The 24986-nt window shown below is 38.4% G+C and overlaps 1 protein-coding gene across 4 annotated transcripts; it reads right to left on the reverse strand.

Annotated features, from left to right (window-relative positions):
- Positions 1–23132, reverse strand: LOC108138278 (G1/S-specific cyclin-E). 4 transcript variants are annotated; one of them, XM_017260431.2, is made up of 6 exons: positions 22938–23132; positions 14733–14860; positions 11093–11417; positions 2250–3571; positions 1938–2163; positions 1–1411 (listed from the first exon to the last, which is right to left on the reverse strand). In XM_017260431.2, exons 2-6 carry the CDS (start codon positions 14750–14752, stop codon positions 1118–1120), a joined length of 2187 nt encoding a protein of 728 aa, XP_017115920.1. In that variant the 5' UTR covers positions 14753–14860; positions 22938–23132; the 3' UTR covers positions 1–1117. The 4 variants fall into 4 exon arrangements, with proteins under 4 accessions (XP_017115920.1, XP_017115919.1, XP_017115921.1 ...); XM_017260430.2 differs by having other exon boundaries at positions 22766–23132; XM_017260432.2 differs by lacking the exon at positions 22938–23132 and adding an exon at positions 21440–21593.
- Between the last annotated feature and the right edge of the window lie 1854 nt (positions 23133–24986).

Raw genomic sequence — 24986 nt, forward strand, 5'->3', positions numbered from 1 at the left:
AGTTTTTTTTTTGTTTGCTTTTTCTTTTAGTTGTTGTTTTTTGTTGGTTTTCTGTTTTCATTCCAGCCTTAATTGTATGAACACTTACATGTTATTTATGCCTAAATTAGCGAATAATAATAATTTTCTACTTTGCGTTGTTGCCATTTTAATGTACATAACATTATTGTAAGAAGCCATATATAGAGAATTGTACACTTATATAATAATATATTATATGCGTTTCAGTTATGGTTAATTCTTGTTTTTGTGCGTTTTGTGTGTGTTTTGCTTTATGTACAGGATTTATTTGCTTAGCAAATTATGGCAAATTAGTCTAAATTAAAAAAAAATGTACAATGACGCATATATATTCATACATGTATTTTTGTTTATATAGTCTGTTCTGTACTGTTCTGTTCTGTTCTGTGCGTTCAATTCATGTTATATAACTCATTAATTCATCGGTTGCCATTTTCTTTGTCACTCCATGTCAGCTATGGACTTGTTGTCCAGTGTTTGTTTGATTCATTGTTAGTAGGGTTAATTATCGAATGAAATGCAGGGTTCAGCATTAGTCGTTTTAGTTCCCTCGACTTATAAGCTAATTTTAGTTGGTTAGTCAAGTACTCTGCTCTGCTCTGGATGCGAACATTGTTTTGTTTGTTTAATTTTTGAGGCGCCAGCAAAGTTTGTGACCAGTGCACAATTTTTTTCTGGCTTTTGTTATGCTCCCTTTTCAGCAGGTATTAGTCTAATGGTTAATTCAGTTTTGCCTTGTCTGCTATACTCTAGATGTATATCTATATAGATATATATATATATATATATGTTTGTGTGCTTTATAGATAGTGTACAGTTAAAATTATATTTCTGATTTTCTATAAATACACAAAATTAAATATTAAGCTGAGCGAGGAAAGTGAATATATCGCGAGTTGAGAAACATAAGCGCGTGGAAAATTTCAAATTAAATATGTGTGTGTGTTTAGCATAGGAATTAGGCAACTAATAACTTTTCACTTAACAAAAATAATTTAAATATAAGAAACACTTAACGTAGAGACTGTTTGGGCGGGTGTGTGTGTGGTGAGTTGTGAGAGAGAGGATGATGGCCAAGATCATGGGTGCCAATCTCTCAGCGATTGCTCCTGCTGCTGCAGCTGGTCACAGGATTGTTGCTGCTGCTTCTGCTGATGGCGTTGCTGTTGTTGCAGTTGCTATTGCTGCTGGCAGTGTTGCAGGTGGATGTGGAGGTGATGCCGCTTCTGGCCGCCGTCTCGTCCCCCTCATCGCCCAGGTACTCGTCCGGCTTGTGACTAGAGGCGGGAGGGGTCAGCAAATTCTCATGAGCGCGCAGCGCGGTAGCCGGAGAAGCCTGAATCCTAGCACGCATCGCATGCGCCGCATCCTGGGCCATCAAAACTTCGTCCTAAAAAGAATAGAGTTTGAATAAGTAATTGGTAAAATAATTAGGGTTATCCCAGAAACATACAAATTTTGTAAAACAATTTTACAACATTGTTTGATTTAGTTTTATTTATAAGAATGATTTAAATGTTGATTTTAAGTCAATAACTCTACGATTAAATGTTTTCCAAAATGTACTTTTCACAGAATTCTCTGAAGATTTGATTAATGCAAATTTATATTCTCTTAATTCTAGTTTAAAAGATATATTATCTTGGCGCATCCATATATGGACAATTTAAATTGAAAGTCATTTAAATAAGGGTTATATTGGAAATCCCTTAGAAATAGCATTTGGTGTTTCAAACTCTAGTAAAAATCAACTTTTAAAAGTTGGTATTAAGTCGTACAAGTCGTTTTAATAAGGCAAGATTGGACTTTGGTTAGAAACGTGTTTAGAAGAGACTTCCTATTCCTATTTTATATTCGAAAATACTTTAAATTTCTCCACATATCTGTATAGTTATTATCACCTTTCAGATACTTACATACATATCCATAGTGGTGGTGTGCGTTTGGATGATGTGCGAGTCGTCGGTGACAATATTGGGACAGATGTGGCCCAGGCCGAACTTGTTGCTGACCTGCTCGTTCTGCTCGTTGAGCTGCAGGTAGGTGGCCTTCTGGGAGACGACCCGGAAGAAGGGCTCCATCCAGCGGGCGCAGGGCTGAATCACCTGCCAATCCAGGCCAGAACAACGCAGAGAGGCCTCGCTAAAAAAAAATAAGAAAAAATCAAATAAGTAAGTAAGTAAGTATATTTCGAATGCCAGAGGATCGAGCGTCAGAAGCCAACTTACCGACTGAAGGTGTGACTGATGGCTGCTGCTGCCAGCACCGAGTAGGAGTAGTTGGCCATGCCCACGTCCAGGGTGCACAGATCCAGCAGCTGCGAGGTCTGCACAAACTCGAAGCCAGAGAACTGCGGGTAGATGAACGCATCGTCCGCCTCGGTGGCCTTTTGTCTTCCAATCTGGGAGAAGGAGGCCGGCGTGCGGTTGTTCACATTCAGCTGCATATAGACACCCAGCCAGCCGGTGATGGTGATGGGACTGATGTCCCAGTCTAGGGCCTGCAGCAGGATCTTCTCGTGATTGAGGATATCCCGTTCGGTGCAGGCCCCGTCCGTCACATAGGCGAACTCCCCGATCTTCGGCGGATAGATCTCCTCCACCTTGGCGGCCACAAACAGGCAGGTGATGCCGATCAACTGCAAATGCGTCTTCTGCACCTTGCGCGCCACATGCAGATAGCGATCCAGATAGTCGACGGCCAGGTAAAAGGTCTCCCGATGCAGCTTGTACACCTCGCACACCTCGATCAGCCAGTCCAAGAGGATGGCGCGCATGCGCGGCTGCAGCCCCGGATGCTGTTCCAGCATAGAAATGCTGCGCAGGCTCGAGTCCTGCTCATCCCGCTGGCACATCAGACGCCACACATCGGCGGCATTGGCCCAATTTAGGGCGGGCAGGGGACACTGGCGCAGGGCGTTCTCCACCGCCGGTGACATGCAACTGAACGCGGCCGCATCGTCCAGGGCGATCGTCTTGGCCGGAGCCGCCATCATATTGATCATAAGGTGGTCACTGACCGGATGCTGCATCGGCTGCTGCAGACCCGGAGTTCGCTGACCATTCTCCGCCTGCTGTTGGCTGCAGTCCGAGGAGGCTGGCGAAATTGTAGACGAGTAGATCTCCTCGTCCTCATCCTCATCCTCATCCTCCTCCTCGCCATCATCCTCGTCGTAGGAGTAGTCCTCGCAGCTGTCGTCCAGAAGGTCATCCTCCTCCGCCTTTTGCGTGACCACAGTGGTGGTGGCGGTGGTGGTAATGGTGGTGGTCACCACCTGCTCCACTCCGTAACGCACCACGACGGGCGGCTGCTTGGCACCACGGTCCGGACTGGGCGGACTGTCCGGGCTGTCCGGCAGCGGACTGTGTGGCGCCTCCGGCAACTCCTCGGCCGGCGAGCTGCGTATGCTGAGCAGCTCCTGGGTGCTCTGGCCGGGCGAGGTGTACACCGAGGAGGCCACCGACGAGAGGTTGCTCTGGTCGCTGCCGTACAGAGCGGGCAATCGCTGCTGGCGCTTGGCCGATGGAGGCTCAAAACCAAGTTCGGGGTCCTAAAATTGAAAAAGGGATTTCATTTGATTAAATAAGTTACTCAAATATATTTTAAATAAAATGTATAACTGCAGAGCATTATTAAAGGATGTCATTGCATCTTAATGTTGGTTTTTTAATCGTTGTTGAATTTGCAATATGTCAAACATGATGACTATTTGTAGCATAGACCATATATCTCATTTAATATTTAAGAAAATGTTTTCCAATTCATTAAATTATATATATTAAAGAAGTGAATAAAATAAATCTTATAAAAAATGGATAATCACTATGGGACGACAGCCTTAAAATATTATTACACCCGAATGTTGGTTTGACTAGTAATGAATTTTAAGTAATGTTATCCATAAAATACATGATAAATATTAAATATAAATTTATGGTATAACAATTTCCGCTTTAGAAAAAAGTTGTAGAACTATTTAAAGAGTTGACCATATATCTTATAATATTTTACAAAATGTTTTCCAACCATTCAGTCATATTTGAAAACAGAAAATGTGAGGACAAGCAAATAATCATTACCATTTCAATGAATTTGCGCTTCTGTTCCAACTTCATAATAACATGAACAACACAGAATGGAGAGGATATGCTCAAGTCAGTAGTAACAGGATCACACGCGGAATGGGAAACGTGCTCCGAATATAATTGGCCAAAATTTATGTGGGTTCGCCTGTCAAAATTCGTAATCCTTGATAGATGGACCGCTGGCTGGACCAAATGCACCCGCACAAAACGAAAACCAGTTGAGATCAGACAAAGGATCAAGGACTCAGGACTCGCATGAAGGTAAAACAATAACAATTTGGTTGAATGCTCTATTCTCGTGGGAACGGATTTTCGTTTTCGATTTCGTTTTCCTTCTTTTCTTTCTGTATGGTATGTTCGATATAATCAAAATTGTTATTGCACTTTTTGCTTTGATGTTTGCTTAAATTTAGTAGCAGTCTTTGGTTATAATTTGTTGCGTTGTTTCTTTGGTGTGATTAAATAATTGTGCAAACAGATTTTTGGTTATAACATTTAAAACATTTTTGGCTTCGTTTTTGGTTGTTTTGTAGTAGTTGTTGTTTAAGTTGTTGTTGTTGGTGGGTGATCTTGGCAAATCCGGTTCTTAAATTAGTTCTTTGCACTCGTTGTGTGTGGGGTTTATTAATATTTGTCAGTCTCAACTTTTTGCTACTTGGCAACGAATAATTAAGATTTTGGTTTGGGTTTTGGTTTCAGTGTCTTTTAGCTGTATAGGTATTTATAATTATTTTTATTTTTCTTCTTTTTTTGTTCACTCCGCTCTTGGCTTGGTCGAGTACCAATCTTCTTGGCGTGCGCTGTGCAACTGAGCTCAACGAACCTCGTTCCAGATCGTCGATCCCCGAACCTCGAACGCCGATCGTCGTTATCCTGGCCAACGAATGCAACGGTCTCGAGAATAGGGGTTGCTTTTTTTCCCCCCCACTCCCCGACAGAAGAGACGTTGCAGCGGTAAAAACAGGATCGAATCGCCACCAGACTTTCCATCTCTTTCCGTCGGGGGTAGTTCCCAAAGATATCCGTACTTCTTGAGACATTGACGTTGTTGTTTTTGCATTGCATTTTTCGCCTCTGGGTGTTTATCAGCCCAACAACAAATCCCGATCCTGATCCTTTTTACAATTATTTTTGTCAACATTTCTGTGTGCATCCAGGTAGACACAAGACGTCTTGGAAAATCACTACCTAAGCCCTCACACAGCAATATATACATATATATTCAATATAGTAAATAGGGAGTGGAGTATATAAATTATTTTTGCTAGTATTATAGCTTTTGGCTCGAGCTGCCAGCGGCTGCATTAAAAATCGCTCGCAACTCTAATAAATTATCTTTTGGCATTGATCAGAGGGGCTGGGGCGGTGCCGAAGCCAAATGTAGAGCGAGCCTAATGGAACCTCAGCCCAGAGACCAAATCATAAGATTACAGCACGAAAATGACAAAAAAAAATAGTATAATGGAAACGAAAAACTCAAACAATTCAGATCCTTGACCATTGTTCTTACAGACAGATGATGGAAAACAGAAGCCAAGATCAGAAAGTCCATAAGGTAAAAAAATTGTATGCAATATGGGACACAGATGTTACCTTTAGATATGTGAAAAAAGATTCAATTATAAAAATCATTTCTCTCGAAAAACAATTGAAAAAGCTCTTAAATGGACAAAATTAAAACATTTATTTTACAATAATTTTCTATGGAAATTTAATTTACAAAATAATTTAATTTAATTAGCTGTATTTGTACTATACTACAAGTATAGAAATAATTTAATAATATAAAAATATATTTATTGAACTTAGATACTTGTTAAGACAAAAATTTTTACCTATAATAAAGACAACTTTGAATAAATTTTAAAAAATATTATAAACATAAAACAAAAAATTTAAAACGTTCTCCATTTTATTTGCTTGGGGTCAAGTTATATATTACGACATCAAAAAAACGCATATAATTTAAATTATAAGATAAGGTTATCTGACAAATAAAAGAACAATAAAAATCAGAGAAAGACTTTAAAATCCAAAATAATTTCGCAACCTTTTTCTTGTGAATTCTATAACTTTACGATTGCAATTGATCTTTACATTGATGGAAAAAGGTTTCAGATCCTATATAATAGTAAAACTTATCAAATACAGGATGTATTTCATCAACTTTCTTAACAGCCAATCTCACACGTCGTAAAAGCTTGAAAATATCAACCAACCCTGCTTCTGCTCATTAAAGATTTTCACATAATTTGTAGCGTAAAAATGAGGGAAAAAATGTTGCGATATTTATGTGACATTCTTAATTGTCTGAGTAGGTTTACCCATCCGACATCCGACAGACATACGGCGAGGAGGAACTCCCCTTCTGGAGGAGTCGGGGGTAAGTACATTTTTCGCTTCCAGACAGGAAGGTCCAAGACGCATGACAAATTTAATTTCTTATTCTTCTGGCCAACAAACTGCAACCAACAACCCTCCAACGAAGATGATGTGATGTGATGTAGGTAACCGGGAATGGCAATTGCAGAATGAAAATGGACATGGACATGGATATGGATGTGGATGTGGACACATGTCAAGGCACCCAGATGCAATGTAATTAAAATCAAAGCGTGCAATGGCCTAAGATTCTAGTTCCGCATACAATGGACATTCCTCTAGCCTTATTATTTCACCTTTTTTTTTTTGGTGCGTGGACATTGCATCTGCCAGTGGGATTTGGTCAAGCGTTAAGGAATCAGAAAGATTATGCACGAAAATTCCCAGTTTACTTTATGACATGACGGAATGCAGGAGGAGAAAGATCGACCTAGTGAGTGTGAGAAATTAGTGAGCTGTAAAGTGGGCTGGAATCTGGACCAATTGCGAAAGGGTTGCATCCCGCAAGTTTAACAAGGGTTAAACTGGGTTGTTGCCCTCAAGGATTTGTGTGCCAAGTCCAAGGAGGCAGCTGCAGCAGCAGCAGCATTCGTCCTTCATCTCGAGATCAGCAGCTCCTTCAGAACGCAACCCACAAGGCACCCAAAACATCTCTCGAAATCTCACTGGGAGGGAAACCGTTGGTCGCCAGGGCAGATGATGCAATTCCTCAAGTTATGGATCGGTACATACTATACCATACTATGCCATACAAAGCAGTCAAGAAGCAATTGTTATGCGACAACCTCTGCGCCGTCAACCTCAATGTCCTGGGGCCCCATTGTGTACCTACCCTACAAAGTCCTGCGCTTATGTGTCGTAATCTTTCGACGGCCGTCTGCTCGAAAACCGAAAACCGAAACACCTTTAGTTTTCAGACCTTTGGCGTGGGTCCAGGTGTAACTTTTTCGCCGCTGTTGCCGTGTAATATGCTGCATTGTTGTTTCGTTTTATTTTTCTTTTCTTTCATTTTTTTTCATTTCTCCCCCAAGTCTTTGGATAACATTTAATTGCTTCTATGGCCTGTGGTAATTGTTAATGTTTTTTTCAAACGGTTGAGGAGATAGGGAATAATGATTAGGATTTCCCAGAAGTTCAGGATCTAGCTTTGAATTTCTTTATAAAATATAAAAGATCATGATCTAGCTTTGAATTTCCTTATAAAATAAACCAACATTTCCTTCAGGATAAATTAGCATTTTCCTAATGATCGTTCAAAATTAGCTCAAGTCCTGTCCACTCTTGGGACACTCTAGCTGCTCTTCTTTTAATAAATGATATGCAAACAACATGCCAGAGGACAAATCCCAGAAGGACCATAACAAACACTCATATTTCCAACCATATTTTCAACTGACCCCTGGTCAGTCCAGAAAGGGTTAATCCAACACAACACTTTCGCGGTGACTTGGCTGAATTTATCATCGGGGAAATATAAAACTTTTGATGACCAGGGGGACGGCGAAAAGGCTTGGACATGTAATTAATCATGCAATTGGTTAGATCCATGACCAAATGAATTAAAGCATAACCCATTGGTGAAATCAGGAGGAGGGTAAGTGGACAAAGGACAAACCGCGAATAAATTTTGAATGCGAAAAAAGGATGATGAATGATAGGGGAAGAAACATTTTCTTCTTCCAACCTTTTGAATTTTCCTGATACATATACTTTTTTTGATTAATTAATTGATCTAAGTACGAAATGATTACCCATAACTTTCCTAAAACGTTTGTTTGCTATTTATAAGTTACATAAAAATGCTTATCGGCTTAAAAACTGGTTAATTTATCAGATGAATCTCGATCTGAAAACAGATCACTGCCCAAGCTTCCCTAAAAATCCAGCCTTCATCTCTTGTTTACCATCGGCTAAATAAAATCCTCTTTAAAATTAAAAACAAAAAAAAACTTTGAATTACAAAGCCGGCGATGCATGATCCCTGAACGGGATGCAATCTGGGAAACTGAAACTTGAATTCAGTTTCCCACAATGTTCCGAGTCTGACTTGACAGAAATCAAGACCCGCACTTGATTGCAGCAAGGAGAAGAAACCCGGACGAAAGCAAACCCAACTCCCCTTTCGGGACAAAAGAAATAATGAAGTTTCCCGGAAAAAAAGGAACTTTCAGCGATTTCATGCCTGCCATGTAAGAAATAAGCAAAAAGGGTTTACATTACACTGACAAATTGGTAAAATAATACCATAATTTTGATCCTTGTGCCAGCAGCAAAACAAATATTGTATAATATTTCAGAAAGCAGAAGAGCGTTGTGCTGCGTGTCCCGAAAACAGATGACACAAGCGCTGCCCAAGGAGCTGGAATGATGATTTGCATAAAAGTTTAACGGAAATCTAATGAGCAGACGTCGTCGCAACGCATTTGCATAAGGATAACATGTCCCGAAACGGGGTAGCAAAATGCAACCCAGTTCGGGAAAGCATTTTTTACGGCCAGGATCCTTCCACTGCAGAAGCAAATGTCGTCTCGATGAATATTTAATTAGGGAAGAAAGGGAGAACACTCGGTCCAGTGATCCTTGAAAAGGATAAGGCGTTGCGCTCTACCCCTCCGTTCGTTCATTCGTGTCTTGCGGTTTCGGCTCCGTCCCATTCCGGTAGTCACTCCGATCCCTTACCCATCCCGATCCCAATTCCGATCCCGGAGATGTCGTCTTGATCTAGTTCCTGCCTCAAGCTAACCTATAACTATAACTATCGCAATTTCAAATTCTTGCTACGGCCTTAACGGACATTTGCCGCCGCCTTGACTTTGGGAAAACCCACCCCTGGAGAAGTGGTCGGACTTGGGCTAAAGGTGTGCGCGCATGCGCAACGACGCCTTCTGTCCTTGGTCTCCTTTGTCCTGCCGTGCATATGCTCAACATTCTCGCACTGCCGACTGACTACTGCCAAGACCCCTTCGGAATTCTTACCCAACAACGCGTTCGCCTGAAGGGGGGCAAACATTACCTTGCCATCCGTTTTTTTCCCCCTACGAAAATGACATTTGCTTGGCAGGAAGGTAAACGCTGAAACGTTGCAAAAACAAAAAACAGCACAGAGCCCATGCTAAAAAAAAAAATAAATACCCAAGGCAGTTAGGCGTTTCCGGAAGCAGACTGCTATATACTCTTGAAAAATGTTACTTAATAATCGTCTTTTGATTTTATTTTATGGAATTTTAATTGAAAAAGTTACATTAAATAATAAGCATAAGCAAAAGAAAAAAAAGCTCTTCTTAGAGAACTTATAATATTAAAAACTCTTAAGAAATCTTATGATTTGATTAAAAAAATGTTTGCATATGTTATATTTTCTTTTTTTTTAAAATAAACTTTTACAGTTTCTTTTTTGTGTGTTACTTTTTCTTAGTTTCCTCTAGTTTTCTTTATGTCCATAAAGATAATAGCATTGAGTTATTAAAACCCTCCCATAAATAAAGATACCCCTACATAGGGAAACAAATTCACAAACAAGAAAACCATTTCTGCAAGTTCATTGCACGTTCAGAGGAATATTCTCTCCCTTCGATATTTCATATAGCACTGAAAAAAAAATCCTTTGCACCAACACAGCTGCCCGTCGCCAGGAGCCGCCACATGGAGAAGCCATTGTTCTCCGCCTTGATTGCAGCTACTTGAGAGTAGAACTGACTTCAAGGCTTCCAAGGATGCTCCTAAACGAGCCCTTTCAGTAAGTAGCGTTTATTTTTGGGCTCATCTTTGCATTGTGCCAGCGCAGGAGTGCCAAGTAGCTATCTACGTGCCCAATGGCTTATTTGGCCAGAGCTCAAGCAGCAAAAGATCAAATGAAGATCGGCAGCCAAACAACTGGAAGCCAAGAAAGGGCTTCGTTTATAAATGGAAGTACAAATAATAGATCGTTTGCCAAACATAGGCTAAAAAGAGATGCCTGAAGATCTGTGATCAATAAAATCACTTCCGAAACTCACTCTAATCAAATAAGTGGGTGTACAAATACTTTTAATGAAAATTTCTTTTGATCGATGACAACAAAACAGATCTTTACAAGCACATTTAGCCATGCAGAACCAAATCAATCTAAAGATCAGTGACTAATAATTAAAATGAAGGAATTCTGCATAAATATAAGTATATTTTAAAGTAAAATGATTATATAAGAATCTTTCAATCATTAAATAAAAAATTTTAATTTAAAATCATATCTAATTCAACGTAATGTTTAATACAAAAATTCTCAGCAAAAAACACTTATTTTAATCAATGAAAGTCACTAATCAAAACCACAAATAAATCCGCCAAGGTCCAGAGATTACATAAGAAAGTGATTAAATATAAACATTGAATGAATTTAAAATTCAAAAGTACACAAGCAGGAAATTAGCTTGATTCTTTGTCTTTGACGATCGTTTGGGTCACCGGAGCCCTCTTTTCTGTCTATCGCTCTTGGCGTTTCCTTGATAAGATTGCAAAAATCAACGAGGTCACACGGGCTGATAAAGCAACTTCATTCATAAACCTCATCTGCCATGTCTGGCTTTACATTTAGAGTGCGATTTGTGTGTGTGGAGTGTACTCACCTTAGCATCATCGTTTGAGTAGCTGCTTAAACGCCGTTTACGTTTATTGCCAATGGAAGTTGTGGCTGTGGTTGATGTTGCAAGGTTCTGGTTATCACATGAGCACATCTCGACTTTTTTGGAAGCTGCTGAGGTTCCCGGTAGCTCTTCTTTTTGCTGCTGGATTGGGTTTGGAATTGGGATTGGGCTAAAGCTGCTGCTGCTGCTACTATTACTACTGCTGCTGCTGACGACGACGACAATGCTGCTGCTGCTGGCTTCTCCGTTGCTGGGGGCGGTTGTGACTATGCTGCCATTTGGCTCAGTGCTGCTGGTAGAACAAACACTGCAAAAGAAAGTACACCAAATTAACAGTGGAACGATAGGGTCTTGAAAACATATAAATTAGAATTTACATTTTTTGTAATACATTAAAAATAAACTTATTTTAAGGTCACTGAATCAGAGCTATTTTGTTTATAAATACAAAAGTATCATTATAATAGGAAATTCTTTATCAAAGACAAGCATTACCTATTATAAATTTATTTTTTTTTATTTTTTGTTTATGATATAGACATAATAAAAAAAATATATAAAATATAGTTAAAAAGATTATATAATATTCAACCCAGTTAACTAATATATCCCCCATATTTATGTGGACCCAGACCACTGTGCAAAATTTCTGGGGATCAGTTATTTCCAATTTCTCCGTTTTTGCAAAATAGAGAAATTTAATATGCCACGGAGGCACGGAGCAAATCACATAGGGGCGTTCTAAAATTGTAAAATAGATACAAACGAAACGAACATAAATTCATTGAATTTTGACACGGCATTCGGAATCGCGATGCGAGACTCGAGATTAAGGCGCCCAACGGATACATTAATATTTAACATCCGGGAAATTGAAATCGAGATGACTGATCGAGGGAAATGGGATCGTCAGCGTAAGAGGGCCCGAGGAAAGCCTTTCCTCCTCAAGATTATTGAGCAATTTTGGCAAATTTGCATGCACATTAGCATAATGCAAGAGGCTGGCAAACGGAAAGAATTGAATTTCCTTCCTCGAGAGGACAGATGTTCCATCACCTCTCCTTAATTCTCAAGTGTTTCAAAGCAGCCAAGCAGCCAAGCAGCCAACTGCACTTTAAGCAATTCGATGCGCGAATTTTTGCAATTTGAGCAAGGGGGCAAAAAAACGAAATCTAACCCTTGGGACCGAAAAAAAACCTTCTTGAGGAAACCTCCCGAGAAGGGATAAAAAAGGGCTGCTGCACACATAAATTCAAATGCTTTAGCCATTTCTCCTTGGTCAGAGGATCGCGGGATCGCAGCCTCCTGTTTTGATCCTGGCCCTGCACTATCGATCGCGTTTAATGGTTTAATGAACAAGAAAAAGTAATCACGTAGTAAATTACGAGGAAATGAAATCGCTTAAAAATGAGTTATGGCGAGAAAGGACTAATGGAGCGTACGTGCTTTCTTTCTTTCCCTTTGGTTGTGTTCAGGGTTCGGGGTCAGGGGTTCCCGCTCATCTCCGCGGCTTAAGGTTCAAACGGAAATTTGTCATTTCGAGGTGAAAGTTTCCTTTCCTTTGCGGCGAAGCCAGAAATCTTGTTTCGGTTTCGTTTCCCCTTTCTTTTTGTTTTGATATTGAATCTGAATCCCTGTAGGTAGCAAATGGCTAGGGTGACTATCTCGTAGATGATATGGAGAAATTCCAAGAAGTAGTTCCTGGAATATGGTCCAGTGCATAATAAGTGGACTATCGAAGGATCGATCTTTCTCACATGATAAATTATAAGAAACTGTAGGAGGCTGTGGGATTAGGTTTTAGTTATTTATTGCTTTACTTTGTATCGATAAAACAGTTATATTGGGGAAATTCGTGTTACCATAGTGGTAATCTATTGTCAAATCATGTTTTTAACTCTTAAGGTTACCAGTTAAATATATAAAAGATTGTAATTTTTTGCTTTCACCCAAGAAAAAAATGTTAAAGTTTAGTTTAAATGAGTGTGTCTTGAAATTAACTACAGACAGTATAAGTATTAAATTAATTCTAATTCAACTATACCATGTATTAATTTAATGAGAAATTACTCGTACCCATTATTTTAAATTTTATGAAACAATAGTTTAGTTTAGTTCTATGACAATTTTCGGGTGTAGAAAAGGTTTAATTAAAGATTAAAGAATTGAAAAAACCTTTTTAAGATATTTTTTTGCAGTACTAAAAAATGCCCTCAAAAGTATGCAAAAATTTAGGAATAACCTTAAATTTAACTTCTGTCACATTTTTGATAAATTCCGTTATAGATGTCAGTGAAATAGTTTCGCAACACATACCAATAATTATGTCGCACACATGTTGACCACGAAATATGTCCATAAAATGGACTATCACTTAGTTGATCGCAGTGATCAGTGGGCCAAAAAGAGGAGGGTTTGGGTGATGATGATGTTGAATGTCGAATGTTGAATGTCGAAGGGGACGCAACTGACAAAACCAAATGACTAGGCAATTATGCAATTATGGTCATGCGCAGGCACCCACAAGCAAAAATAAATAGGACAGGACAGGGTGAACAAAACATATTAAACTCAATTAATTTTTGGCCAGGACATGACTGAAAAAGCCGCAGAAAGTGTGTGGACTATGTGACAGCATTATCAAACAGTGCAACCCCACAAAATACAACCCTCCGATCGAACCAAACTGACCCGAACCGTCCCACAAACTAAACACTTTTCTAATGACATTTTCGCGCACAATTATATACTAATCACACGCAGGACCTCGAAAAAGTCCTCGTCCTGTAAAGGTATGCCGAGTGTAGAGGAATGCGACACTTGGTTATCAACGTAGTTTCAACTTTAACACCTACAAGCCATCTGTTTTTTTTTTTCTGTATTTTGAAATTGACGGTGAAAATGCATTTTAGATTATCGCACTTGAGTCGGAAGGCCAAAAATGGAAATGCAGCAGGAACAGTAGGATCCCGAGTGTTTTTAGCTCCTGCGGGTCTTACTTTCCCGCGGAGTATTCGGGCATAACCAGTTGGGCTCTGTCACTTTATAATTACGAAATAGCTATTAGATAAACATCACTTTTGGTTAAAAAGAATTAAAGGGAGACGCGCTGCCTACCAGGATAGTTAGTGGTAAATAAAGGAAGTCGATCGGTTGTCGCCACAGGAAGTCGTCGAGCGTTAGAAACAACTGGTATTAGACTGTTGGGGAGTCGCCATTTGGCTTTCATGTGGGGTGCTAATTAGTTTGGTTACGACTGCGCAGGAAATGGATGTCACGAAAAGTCTTTGATGGAAAAAGGAAATGTCTAAGATCATAAATGAAGCCAAGAAAAACATGCAGGTTGCTCGAAAACGTATACATCTTACAGATTAAAAGGCCTGAAAAAAATTCCTTTACCACTCTAAGCATAAAGAAAGTTTAAATATATTTTTAAATAAGTAAGAAAATCTTTATTAGCTGAAAAAAGATTTACAAGTTGTTTTTATAGTTTCGTTAATAACATTACCTATTTAAATGTGGGGAGCATTAATATTTGGAAAAAATACAATTTAGAAAAATGTTAAATTATTTAAATTATAATAATTACTTATTTAATACAAAAAATAAAAATGTAACTTACCTCTTGGCATTTAAACCCATAATTGTACGGCCTTGAGAAGCCGTTTAGGTCCTTTATCCTGAATCTTATACAAATCCTGCTCGTCAAAAGCAGAAATGTTTTGAATAATTTAAATAATTTAAAAGGAACTGCAAATAAAGACAAACAAAATATAAAATAAATAATATAAAATCAAAGAAAATAATACAAATATATAAAAAACAATTAAAAATCCAAGGGCCCAGGACATGGTCATCACATGTGACGAGTTTTCGAATTTTTACGACTTGACAAAACCTATCAACAGTTAGTCCCGCTTTATCTGTAGATCCTTGTGGAAGAAAACAACATATGATCCTTGACTCACACACAGCATGTGGTCGAGGAGTTTCCTCGTTTCGAAAACCCCAAACAAATTTGTTTACGTGAGTTTTTCTCGAAACACAAAAAATAAACTTCTTGCTTTTAGCAATACGAACGTAAAGTAAATATTTTCTAACGGCTGCAAAGTGTGTCTTAGATATTCAAATTACAGAAATCGAAAAAAGGTGGGTAGGAGATATGTTCTAGAGTTGGGTCATCCTAACAGGTAGTCACGGGATGGTCAATTTTTTATCATAATAGAATTTCCACGAGTCTCAATTGATGCCTTCTGCTGCAGGTTCAGCTTCAGCTGCTCCCCCTTGTGTTTCCTGTACACTCAAAAAAGGCTAGGTATATTTAAGTATCATTTTTTTTATAAAATTAATTAAAAGAATGTTGAAATAAGGAAAATTATACTTAAATTATTTGTTATATTGCCATGTATGGGTCAGAATTTACATAAGCTTTCAAAATCTTTACAAAAAATGTTATTAATTATAAACAAACTGTAACCCATACAAATAAATACAAAAGCCAGCAAAAATTGTCCTTATTGAAATCCAATTTATGTTCCTCTACTATTTTATCCAATAATATATATTTTTGAGTGTACCAATGTCAGGTGCTTCGCATTCGGCGCATGCGCAACATTCACATTTTCTAGTGGTTTACAACGCTTAATTATATCGAGAAGTCAAGTCCTTATAGCCACCGATGCACCTGTTGTGGCTAGAGTTGATCGCTGGCCTTCTGTTGGAGGATGATGGCGATGCGGGGCAGGTGAGTGGAGTGGAGTGGTGGAAAAGGGGACAAGATAGGTGCAGCTGTTGATGTTAGTACCCCACCTTAAAGGATTCTATCAATGTCGCTGCTGCTGCTGCTGCTGCTGCTGTAACTTCAATTGACTTCCCCCTCGCTAATTGTATCCTGTCGCGTTTCCTTATTCCCCTTCCCCTTCCTCTTCCCTTGCTTTCTTTCTTCCTTCCCCTTCCTTCATTTATTTTTCCTTTTTCCGTGTGACATATGGGTATGGCGTTATTTTCGCCACGATTTATGGACCTCCCCTTGGGCAAACCATTCAGTTCGACACCTTTTTCCTACCCCGTATGCGAATGCTTTTTAATCAACGACTTTCTTTCCCTTACTTTCTTATTCTTATGCAACGAGTATTGTCTATTTTCCACACTTTTTTGCCTCTCTTTTCGTTTGCTTTTTCCGGCCTTTTCTCATGCTCAATATTTTGCTTTTTTCAACCATCATTTTCACACTAATTGCGGATATGCCTTCTAATTAATTAGGTTCTCTCTTCTTCCCCGAAGTCCTTTTAGATCAGTTTTGCTTTCTCGGTTTTGTCTAGTTTTCAACCCTCACTATTCTAGTTACAACAAAAAAATATTGCTTCATAAAAAAGATATATACAAACGATCACATGGAAATGTGTGTAAGTTGTATATTAGCTAAAACCATTGTGCACTTAAATAGTTAAAAAACCTAAAACGTAGAGAAAGATTAATATTTTAAACAAATCAAACGAAAGTAGATCATAGATAAATCCTTTCAGATTCTGAATCTTCAAAATTCTTTTTTATGTAAGATAAAATACAAGGAGGATTTTAGTGGCTTCGAATAATTTCACAATATATTTTAATCAAAAATAATTTCCAAATGCTTTTAGAACCGAAACTTAAAAACATAATAAACATTGAATAATCTCGTTAAACTTTTTAAAACCGATACTAAAAAAAAAAACCAAAAATAATGAGCAAAGATCTTTACGTTTTAATCTCAATTTAAAATCTCTAAAAATTAATTAATAAAAACGGTAATTTATTTCAAAAGATTAATTGTCAGATAAATATAATCCCTTTACTTAATTAATAAAACCAAATGCTTTAAAATTAATATGCTTTGATAATAGCATATAGAAATCGAAGTCATTTCAAAAGAGTTGACAAGGGATTGTGGCAAACAAATGACTTTATTATGGCTAAACCTTTGCTCCTTGTCCAAATACCAACGACTAACGTGGATAGAGGCCTAACTAATTGCAAGGACTGCCCACACGCAGGCTCAACTCGATGGAAACGAAGCTGCACAGCTTCCTCTAATGAAGATTAAGTGAAAAAGTCTGCGAGTTCGGAGGAAATCTGTGCCGGCGACAGGTATACAAATATGAATAATACCGCGGATCGGCCGGATAAACACAGGGGTTTCCTCTCAGCGCCTAATTAAAGGCGATGCATGATGCATGAGTTGAATCTGTTTACCTGGACGAGGTCTCCAAGGTCATTTAACTGGAATCGAGTGTGTGTAGAAAATAGGGCCGACCGATTTCGGCAAATCTAAAGAAGGAAGGCCCCTTCTCTCAGCTCGAAATATTTGCTTTGTGCAGAAGATTTCCCACAAGGAAATGGATAGTATGTAATGCAACTTGAGGCAATGCAAAGAAGAATGCGCAAAATGCGCAAAGGAGAGCGCAAAAAATATAAATACGAATATATGTATCTCAGCGAGTATATGTATGTATATATAAAGGAAAACAGGTCTCGAGTTATCCGGGGGACCTCTGGAGACGCCGTCATCTTCATTCTTCATTCTTCACTTTATTCAGTTTGGCCTGCAATTTTATGCGTCCTTTTTTGGACCGATTGTGTGTGCGAAGAGCTGCATTTTGGGCTGTGCACATGCGACCAGATACATTCCACAGATACTCGAGATAAAGTTGCACATGTATCTGGGTATCTGTTGCGACGGCGATGTCAATGCCAATGCCCCTTCTCCTCCTTTGTTGTGGTCTGGCTACAACTCTTGCAATTAGTTGAATCTCCAAAGGGCCGACAACTACACCCAGAAAAAAAATAATCTTTATGGCTCATCTTTTTCCCAAAATTAGGGAATTTTGTTTTCTGAGTGTACAAGAGTTTAATAAAATCAAAAATGTCACTTTCTGTACAAAGCTAACTTTTTCTAGATATAGCATTTGCTAAGCCAAGAAAATCATAAGCTTGATTGGTTTTTTGAAACTTGATCTCCCAAGTTATGTCAAATATTGTGCATGGATAAATATCCAATATATTTTATAAAAAGTCTAGGATAAAGAAACTACTGTTACTACTGATACGCGTTAAAATATCGTCTTAGGCTTTTCTAAAATTGTTAGTCGGGGCTATCCGCAAAAACCACTTCCGTGTTTTTGTTCGGATCGTCACTTTTTGGTCGCTATCTTGAATGAACTCAACCTTATAACTAATATTGTAGACCCAAAGAAGGGTAACAAAGTAAATATGTCTTGATTTTAATTTGGAAAGTTTTTAAATAAAAATAAACAAAAAAACTTTTTTTTACGGACGAATGAATATTTTATAAATGTTTACTATAAATTGAAGAAATAAAAAAAAATTTTTTTGACGAACTGAAGAATATTTAAAACATCTACCTCATAAATATAAAATTTGCATTAAAATAGGTTTAAAAAAAAAATGATTGTCTTTTTAATAAAAATCATATGCTTAAGCGAAATAATTGTTCAACATTCTAATACTTTTCTGTATCTAAAGTAGATAGCTCTGCCGAATATACGCAGCCTACACCCAACTACAGGGTACCAAAAACCGAAAACAGGAAAGCCGATCGTCTCTTCTCCTGCGCGCCTCTGTATCTGTAGTTGTATCTGTATGTGTGTTTGTGGTATCTGAAGAGCGCCGCCGCCTGGGCAAACGGCGTGTGAAAGTAAAGCCGGCCCAGCCGGAGAGGAGAACAAATCAAAGTTCTTGAATGGATGGCGATGGCGGTGGTGGCGTTCCAGTTCCAGGAATCGACGGCCTTGAAGTAGCCGTTAGGACACCGAGAGACGCGCTCAATTGACTATTTAGTTTATATTTAGCAGCGTCTAAAAGGATGCCCACAGCCAGCTCAAGTGGCCTGCGTCCTGTTCTGTCCTGTCCTCTTTGCCCCAACTCTCTTGCTGGCTGGACTATCCTTTGTTTGTCTGGGAATAACTGGAAACTGTTTATCATTGTTATTCCTGCCCTTCGTATGGCTTCTCCCCCCAATTCCCATTCCCAATTCCGAATCGGATTCCTCTGGTGGAGCGACAAAATGTATAGACAATAAAAAATGCCCACATATGTATGTATATGCACCATTTACTTAACGAGTTAGTATTCACAACTCATCCTTGGATAGCTTGTAATATTTGTAAGACATTCCGCACTTGTAATTGAGAAATATTTCTGGTGTTTTACCAGGAATTCGGGTTAATATGGCCAGGTGATATGTGTGATTCCATAGTGCAACAAGCGTGTATGATGAGAAAATATTACAAATGAGATTTTTTGGGTTCTCATCTCGTCTACAAAATCCTTTGATGGCCTGCCGCTAGGAAAGGTGGAAAGCACTTGATCAGAGCAAGAACACAAAAGGTGTTGACTAGGATTTGAATAGTGACTTAAGGACTATTTAGATGGGGCAAACAAAAGAAAAACCCATCGACCTTGTTCTTTAAGTGTTTGTGAGTAAGGATGTGCGTTCTAAATAGTTAACACTTTCAAGATATTAATATTTTATTTTATAAATATTTTCTTTGAAATATTTGTTTTTTTCTCTGTAGCTTGAAAATTTAAATATACATTTTATGAAACTGATCTTGAGTTTTTTTTTTCTATTTTGTAAAACCTTCCAACTTGTTTTTCAAAAATTCTAAACATCTCCAGCAAACATTTAATAATGAAATTTCGGCCCGATCATGACATAATCCAAAAATTAAGTATACAAAAAGCCACCCCATCAACAATCCACCAGCCAGCCCCCCAGACACGCCCCTCCCACGCCCACTCGACAAGTTTAACGGCGCAAAAAGCGAATACGCAAAAAAAGCTCGCCAAAAGAATGCAAAAAAAAAGAAGAAGAAAGTCAAAATTGCGAAGAAAACAACAACAGCAATAAGCTGTAGCAGGTAAATGGAAAAAAGAAGAGAAGGCGAAAGAGGAGAAGATAAGAAGGAGGTGGGGAAGAAGATGAAGGGGAGGCAATATCAATGAACTCCATTCTGCGTACGCGTAGATCGACTTAGCGTCTATCTCGCTCGCTCAATGGTTAACACCACGTACATAGAGTTACTACACAGAAAAAAATGTGTTTGAAATGATGATGGATTTGTTAAATTACGATAAGGTTAGATGCAGATGTTATCTTATGCATAAAAACCTAGGCGTATCTTGATTTAACATTTAATAGTTTAAAAACAATTTGAAATACTATTTCAAAGCTTGAACTTCTTTCTGTGTATCTTGAATAATTAAATATATAGAAATTTGAGCTTGAGTTGTTTTTTTTCCGTGTACCAAAGATTTTTGCGCCACTTTTGACATAATTCAATTTTTACTCTTTTTTCCCCCATTTTGCTTTGCCCTCTGCTTCGTGTTCGTCAAGTTTTCAAAGGTTCGAAGTTTTGCGTTGAACTTTTCCTGCCGTAGCTGCCTCTGCCGCTGCCGCGGTCGGCGTCGCAGTCGACTTGGGCAGAGCAGTACTAAAAAGTTTTTGTTTGTTGTTGCTGTTTGGCAGGGGAAAAATAACTTGACTCGCTGTTCTGATTGGAATAAAACGGAAGAGAGAGAGAGCTAGCAAGAGAGGGGAGCTCTCTTAGGGAGCGCATTTCTTCTTCATGTGTGTGTGTGTCATTGGAGGAAGCGTATATAAATGAAATGAACATGGGGAAAAAGAATGGAGAAACACAAAGTGGCGCGAATTAGGCGTTTGGGCTGGCGCAGTTTTGTTTTACCGCCCAAAATCTATGCGAATGGCGGGAAAAAGTGCAATTCAGGCGGGAGAAAGATTAGAAAGTTGGTCTTAACAATATGGAGCCAATAAGAATGAGCTGCACTTTATTGGCTCTCTAATAAGAAATGGCCCTAACAGTTCACTGAACGGCATTTTAACCATAAGAAAAGTTGTGCATTCTTATGGGGGCTTGCAAGGCTTTTTCTTTTGCTGCGATTATGCTGATTAGGAACTTGTGATATTCGAATGAGACACTTTTTGGGACTTCGAGAACTAATAGGATAATTTTGACACTTGGAGCACTCTTATACGACCATTCTTGACAGCATGGCCATTCTTATGGGAAACTTTGGACATCCCACCCTCTGCCAATCAGAAAGAAACGGTTTAATCCAGCAGCGTGTCAATTTTCTTATAAGAGGACGTTGTATTTGTAGCAAAAAATGCAAAGACACGACGGCAAACGCAACGTTCTCTCACCCACTCTCTCCTTCTCTATTCCACACACTTGTCACACACGCGTCATAATTTTTTCCACTTTTATTCGGCTTTCTTTCCAATCAGACCATTGTGCAATTGGCATTTACCTTTTAAGAAGTAGGGAAATGCTTGTTTTCCCGGTGTTTTCACTTGTTTTTCAGGGTTTTTCGAGAGTTTTTCGTAGTCGTCGTCGTCGTCACACGCCGGCCACGAAAAAACTTCACGAGCAGCGGAGCAGCGGCAGCAGAGTGATCGCTTCGGCACCGAAAAAAAATTGGTGGAACTGGGGACCGAAAACAGCGACGTCGACTGCTACGCCGACTGCGGCGAGTGTGCAAGAGGAACGCGCCAAAACAAGCTGATCCGAAGCGCCAAAAAAATGCAACAACACATACCACTTTGTTGAATATCTCCACGAGGGAATGAGACAGGAAGATCATCTCCCGCGCAAAGAACAGCCAAGACAGAAAGAGACAGGACGATAAAAGCCGCTGGTGGCAGGCATTTTCGCATTTTATTGAATGGAGTCTGTGGCTGGAGTCCCGCCAGGCTAGTCAGACTCCAATTGGAGGTCCAACAGGCAGAACAGCTGGGTGGCCAAGTCAGCTGACAGGGATGCCAGCAGGGTGGATTTAGTAGGTCAAAACGGGTTTTAAAAAAAATATTAACTACGTTTTTAGGACATTTTAATTGAATTATTTTGTCTACGAGCTTAAAAAATTATACAATAAAAAGAATATATATAATTAATTTTATGAACATTATTAAATTCCTAGAAATTCATCCTAAAATCAAAGAAAATTAACCAAATAGCTGACTACTAAACAGACAAATTTTCCTACCCCTTATTCTTTTAAAAAAATGTAATTAGTTAATATGTAAACGCTTTTAAAGTGGCTTTAATAAATTGCAGGCTAAAAACATCTGACAAGCACTTGCAAACACAACCAGGTGGCAACGCCGCCCTGAAACCAAACAAACCGCTGCCACTTTGTTGTTGTCATCGAATACGATTCGAGCATTTTTGGCCCCAACTTCAAGAGGCTGCAGAACTAGAAAGCTAAAAGAAAACCCCAACAAATGTATAACCTGGTGAAAGCTTAAAACTTCTAGAATCTGATTTTGCTATAAAAACGAAAATCCCGCTTAATTCGGGTGAAACAAGTGCAATCAAAGTTTGCGATTTCCCGCGCGCGGGAACTCGACGCGATGACAGCTGCGCGCGCAGAGAGCAAAAGCAAGAGACACAGTCAGAGAGAGTGCAAAGAGAGGGGGAAAAAAAGAGAAAAAAAAACGTGAGGCAGCGACGTCGACGTTTTTTTTCACTAGAAGAAAAAACGTTTAAAGGAGATCGCTTTTAGAGTGGGGTTCACGAACTATTAAGCCCTACACCTGCTCCAAAATGAGTTGCCCTATAAACCCAGATCACTCACTTGCTGAAACGCAGGATTTGGCCAAATTCTCGCGGGAATTACACACAAAAAAACACACGCGGACTGGAATGATGATGAAAAAATTGCACACACCGCCGCACACACACTGGCACACACGCATACCAACGCACACCAGCCAGCAAGACAGTTTCACCTTTTCCGTTTTTTTCACCTTTTTCACGTTGCTTTTCGGGCTTTTTGGGCTCGTTTCTGTTAGCCAGCTTAACCCCACACAAGTCAAGGCCAATTCGAGTCGATCCCCGTTGGCCAGCTGAAATTCTGGTTACAAGCAAGCACACTTTTTCGGCCTTTTCAGCGACTCGAAAATAACACAATTATCGGCACTGCGGCGAGATCGAGAAATCGAGAGAGCGAAATGAAACGAAGCGATCGGCGCGCCGAGAAAAAAGAGAGCGAAAATCGACGGCACCAATACAATAGTAATCTGGCCTGGCCACACGGCACAAAAGAGAGTCGCCGCGATGCAAAGGGCAGCGTTGCCATCCCGGTTGATCGTGGGATTTTTCTAGGGCGCGCAATTTGAATGTAAAGTGGGTCAGCCAGGCAAATACTTTTTTAATTAGGTTTGCTTTGTTTTTGCATTGCACGTGGGTTGTTGTACTTCGTTTAACTTTTTTTTACACTAGATTAAACAGATTTTTAATATTTACATCTGAAAAACAGATTTCGCTCAACCATTTCATTTATACCCGATATTGGCGCACAATGTTTTGAATTTATAAAGGGTTCACATTGGTTTTAAATCAAAAGACTTTTAAAATATTGTTATGCTAAATATCTTATTAATAGGTTTTTTAATCCATATTGTATTGACCCATTCAATTTCACATGTATATTTATAAGTTATCATTTTTTTAAGCGCGCCTTTTGAATGTGTTGTTGGTGAGTTGTGTTGTGAATATTTTGTTTCATATTTTGTTTGTACATTGGCTATTATTGGTTTCATTGGAACTCTTTTAGTTTACTTCATTCCATTAGTATTGCGATTACATGATTTTTCATTAACATCAAACGAAAAATACGTTTTTCTCAAGCACTTTAAACTCACTTATTTCGCGCCTTTTTTTTAAATTTATAATTTTTGAAAAACCGTATGTTTTATATGGTTTTAGAATTATTACTTCACTAAATGCCGTTATATTATTGAGAGCACTGTGTAGACTATACAATATAAGTCAATAAAACCAAAGTTAAGCTGATCTCTATTAATTCACATTCATTTCAATTTTAAAACTTTTTTAAGCGCGCACTTCGAGCGATAAATCACACCATGTAGGTAACGTTTTTATTTGGTTATCTTTTTAGCTAACTTTTTTGTGTCTCAGTACACATTTAAAACAATTAAACTTGCGTTTAGTTATTTTCTTAATCAACGCTTAATTATTTAAATTTGACAATGCGCTTTTTTACGCGCCTTTTTTGAACTTGAACCTTATATTAACATAAATATTTATTTATCGGTTCTTAACTTCCTTACGCAAAAGAGGTTATTTGATTATAAGGCAATCACTATAGAATCTTTGTTTCTATTTACTTTTTTTTTTAACTTTTTAAAAAAACTTAGGCAACCACTGTTTTTGCGCGCCCTATTTTGAATTTAAAATAGTCTTATTTTTTGAGTAATATTGTGTAACGGGTTTTCTTTAGTTAATGAATAACTTAAATATCCAGTTTTGTTGATTTAATTTAAAATTTTTTAATAAATTATATGTATATTATTCTTATAAACATTTCTCATTCGTTAATAAATAACTTTGGATGTCAAGTTTTATTAATTTATATAAACACTTCTCATTAAATTAAAAATCCGTTTTGTTTTGTTTGTTGTTATTTTAATCAGATTATGAACTTGCTTTTATTTAATCGCTGATTAAATTGGAAGTCTAATTTTTTAAAAAGACTTTATTAACCACTTAGGGCGCTATTTATTAATATATACATACGTATACATATTAATAATTTGAGCACCTCTACTATTTCATATTTATTTATAGTTTTTAGAATTTATATTCAAATATATGTACTTTAGTTTGCTTGTACTTTTTACTTGTTTGAATGCCAATTGCCACACCTTTTTAGAAAATCTCATTTTCTTGGAGGTTCAACCGCGGCTTGGTTACTTCGCAAGCTCGAAAAAGCAAATAAAAGAAAGTGGCCGATAATTTAAGCGAATTGAGCACACCGGCAAACTGCTTGGGCA

This window comes from Drosophila elegans, unplaced genomic scaffold (assembly GCF_018152505.1).
Source record: "Drosophila elegans isolate 14027-0461.03 unplaced genomic scaffold, ASM1815250v1 contig_814, whole genome shotgun sequence".
Classification (NCBI taxonomy): domain Eukaryota; kingdom Metazoa; phylum Arthropoda; class Insecta; order Diptera; family Drosophilidae; genus Drosophila; species Drosophila elegans.

What these genes read in the sequence shown, in the direction of transcription:
- LOC108138278 (XM_017260431.2), bottom strand. Translation starts at nt 14,752, where the DNA reads ATGGGTTTAAATGCCAAGAG. An exon ending in ACTCAAACGATGATGCTAAG is followed by an intron (nt 3,572 to 11,092) that starts GTGAGTACACTC and finishes TTTCAATTTTAG; the next exon opens with GACCCCGAACTTGGTTTTGA. An exon ending in ATCAGTCACACCTTCAGTCG is followed by an intron (nt 2,164 to 2,249) that starts GTAAGTTGGCTT and finishes ATTTTTTTTTAG; the next exon opens with CGAGGCCTCTCTGCGTTGTT.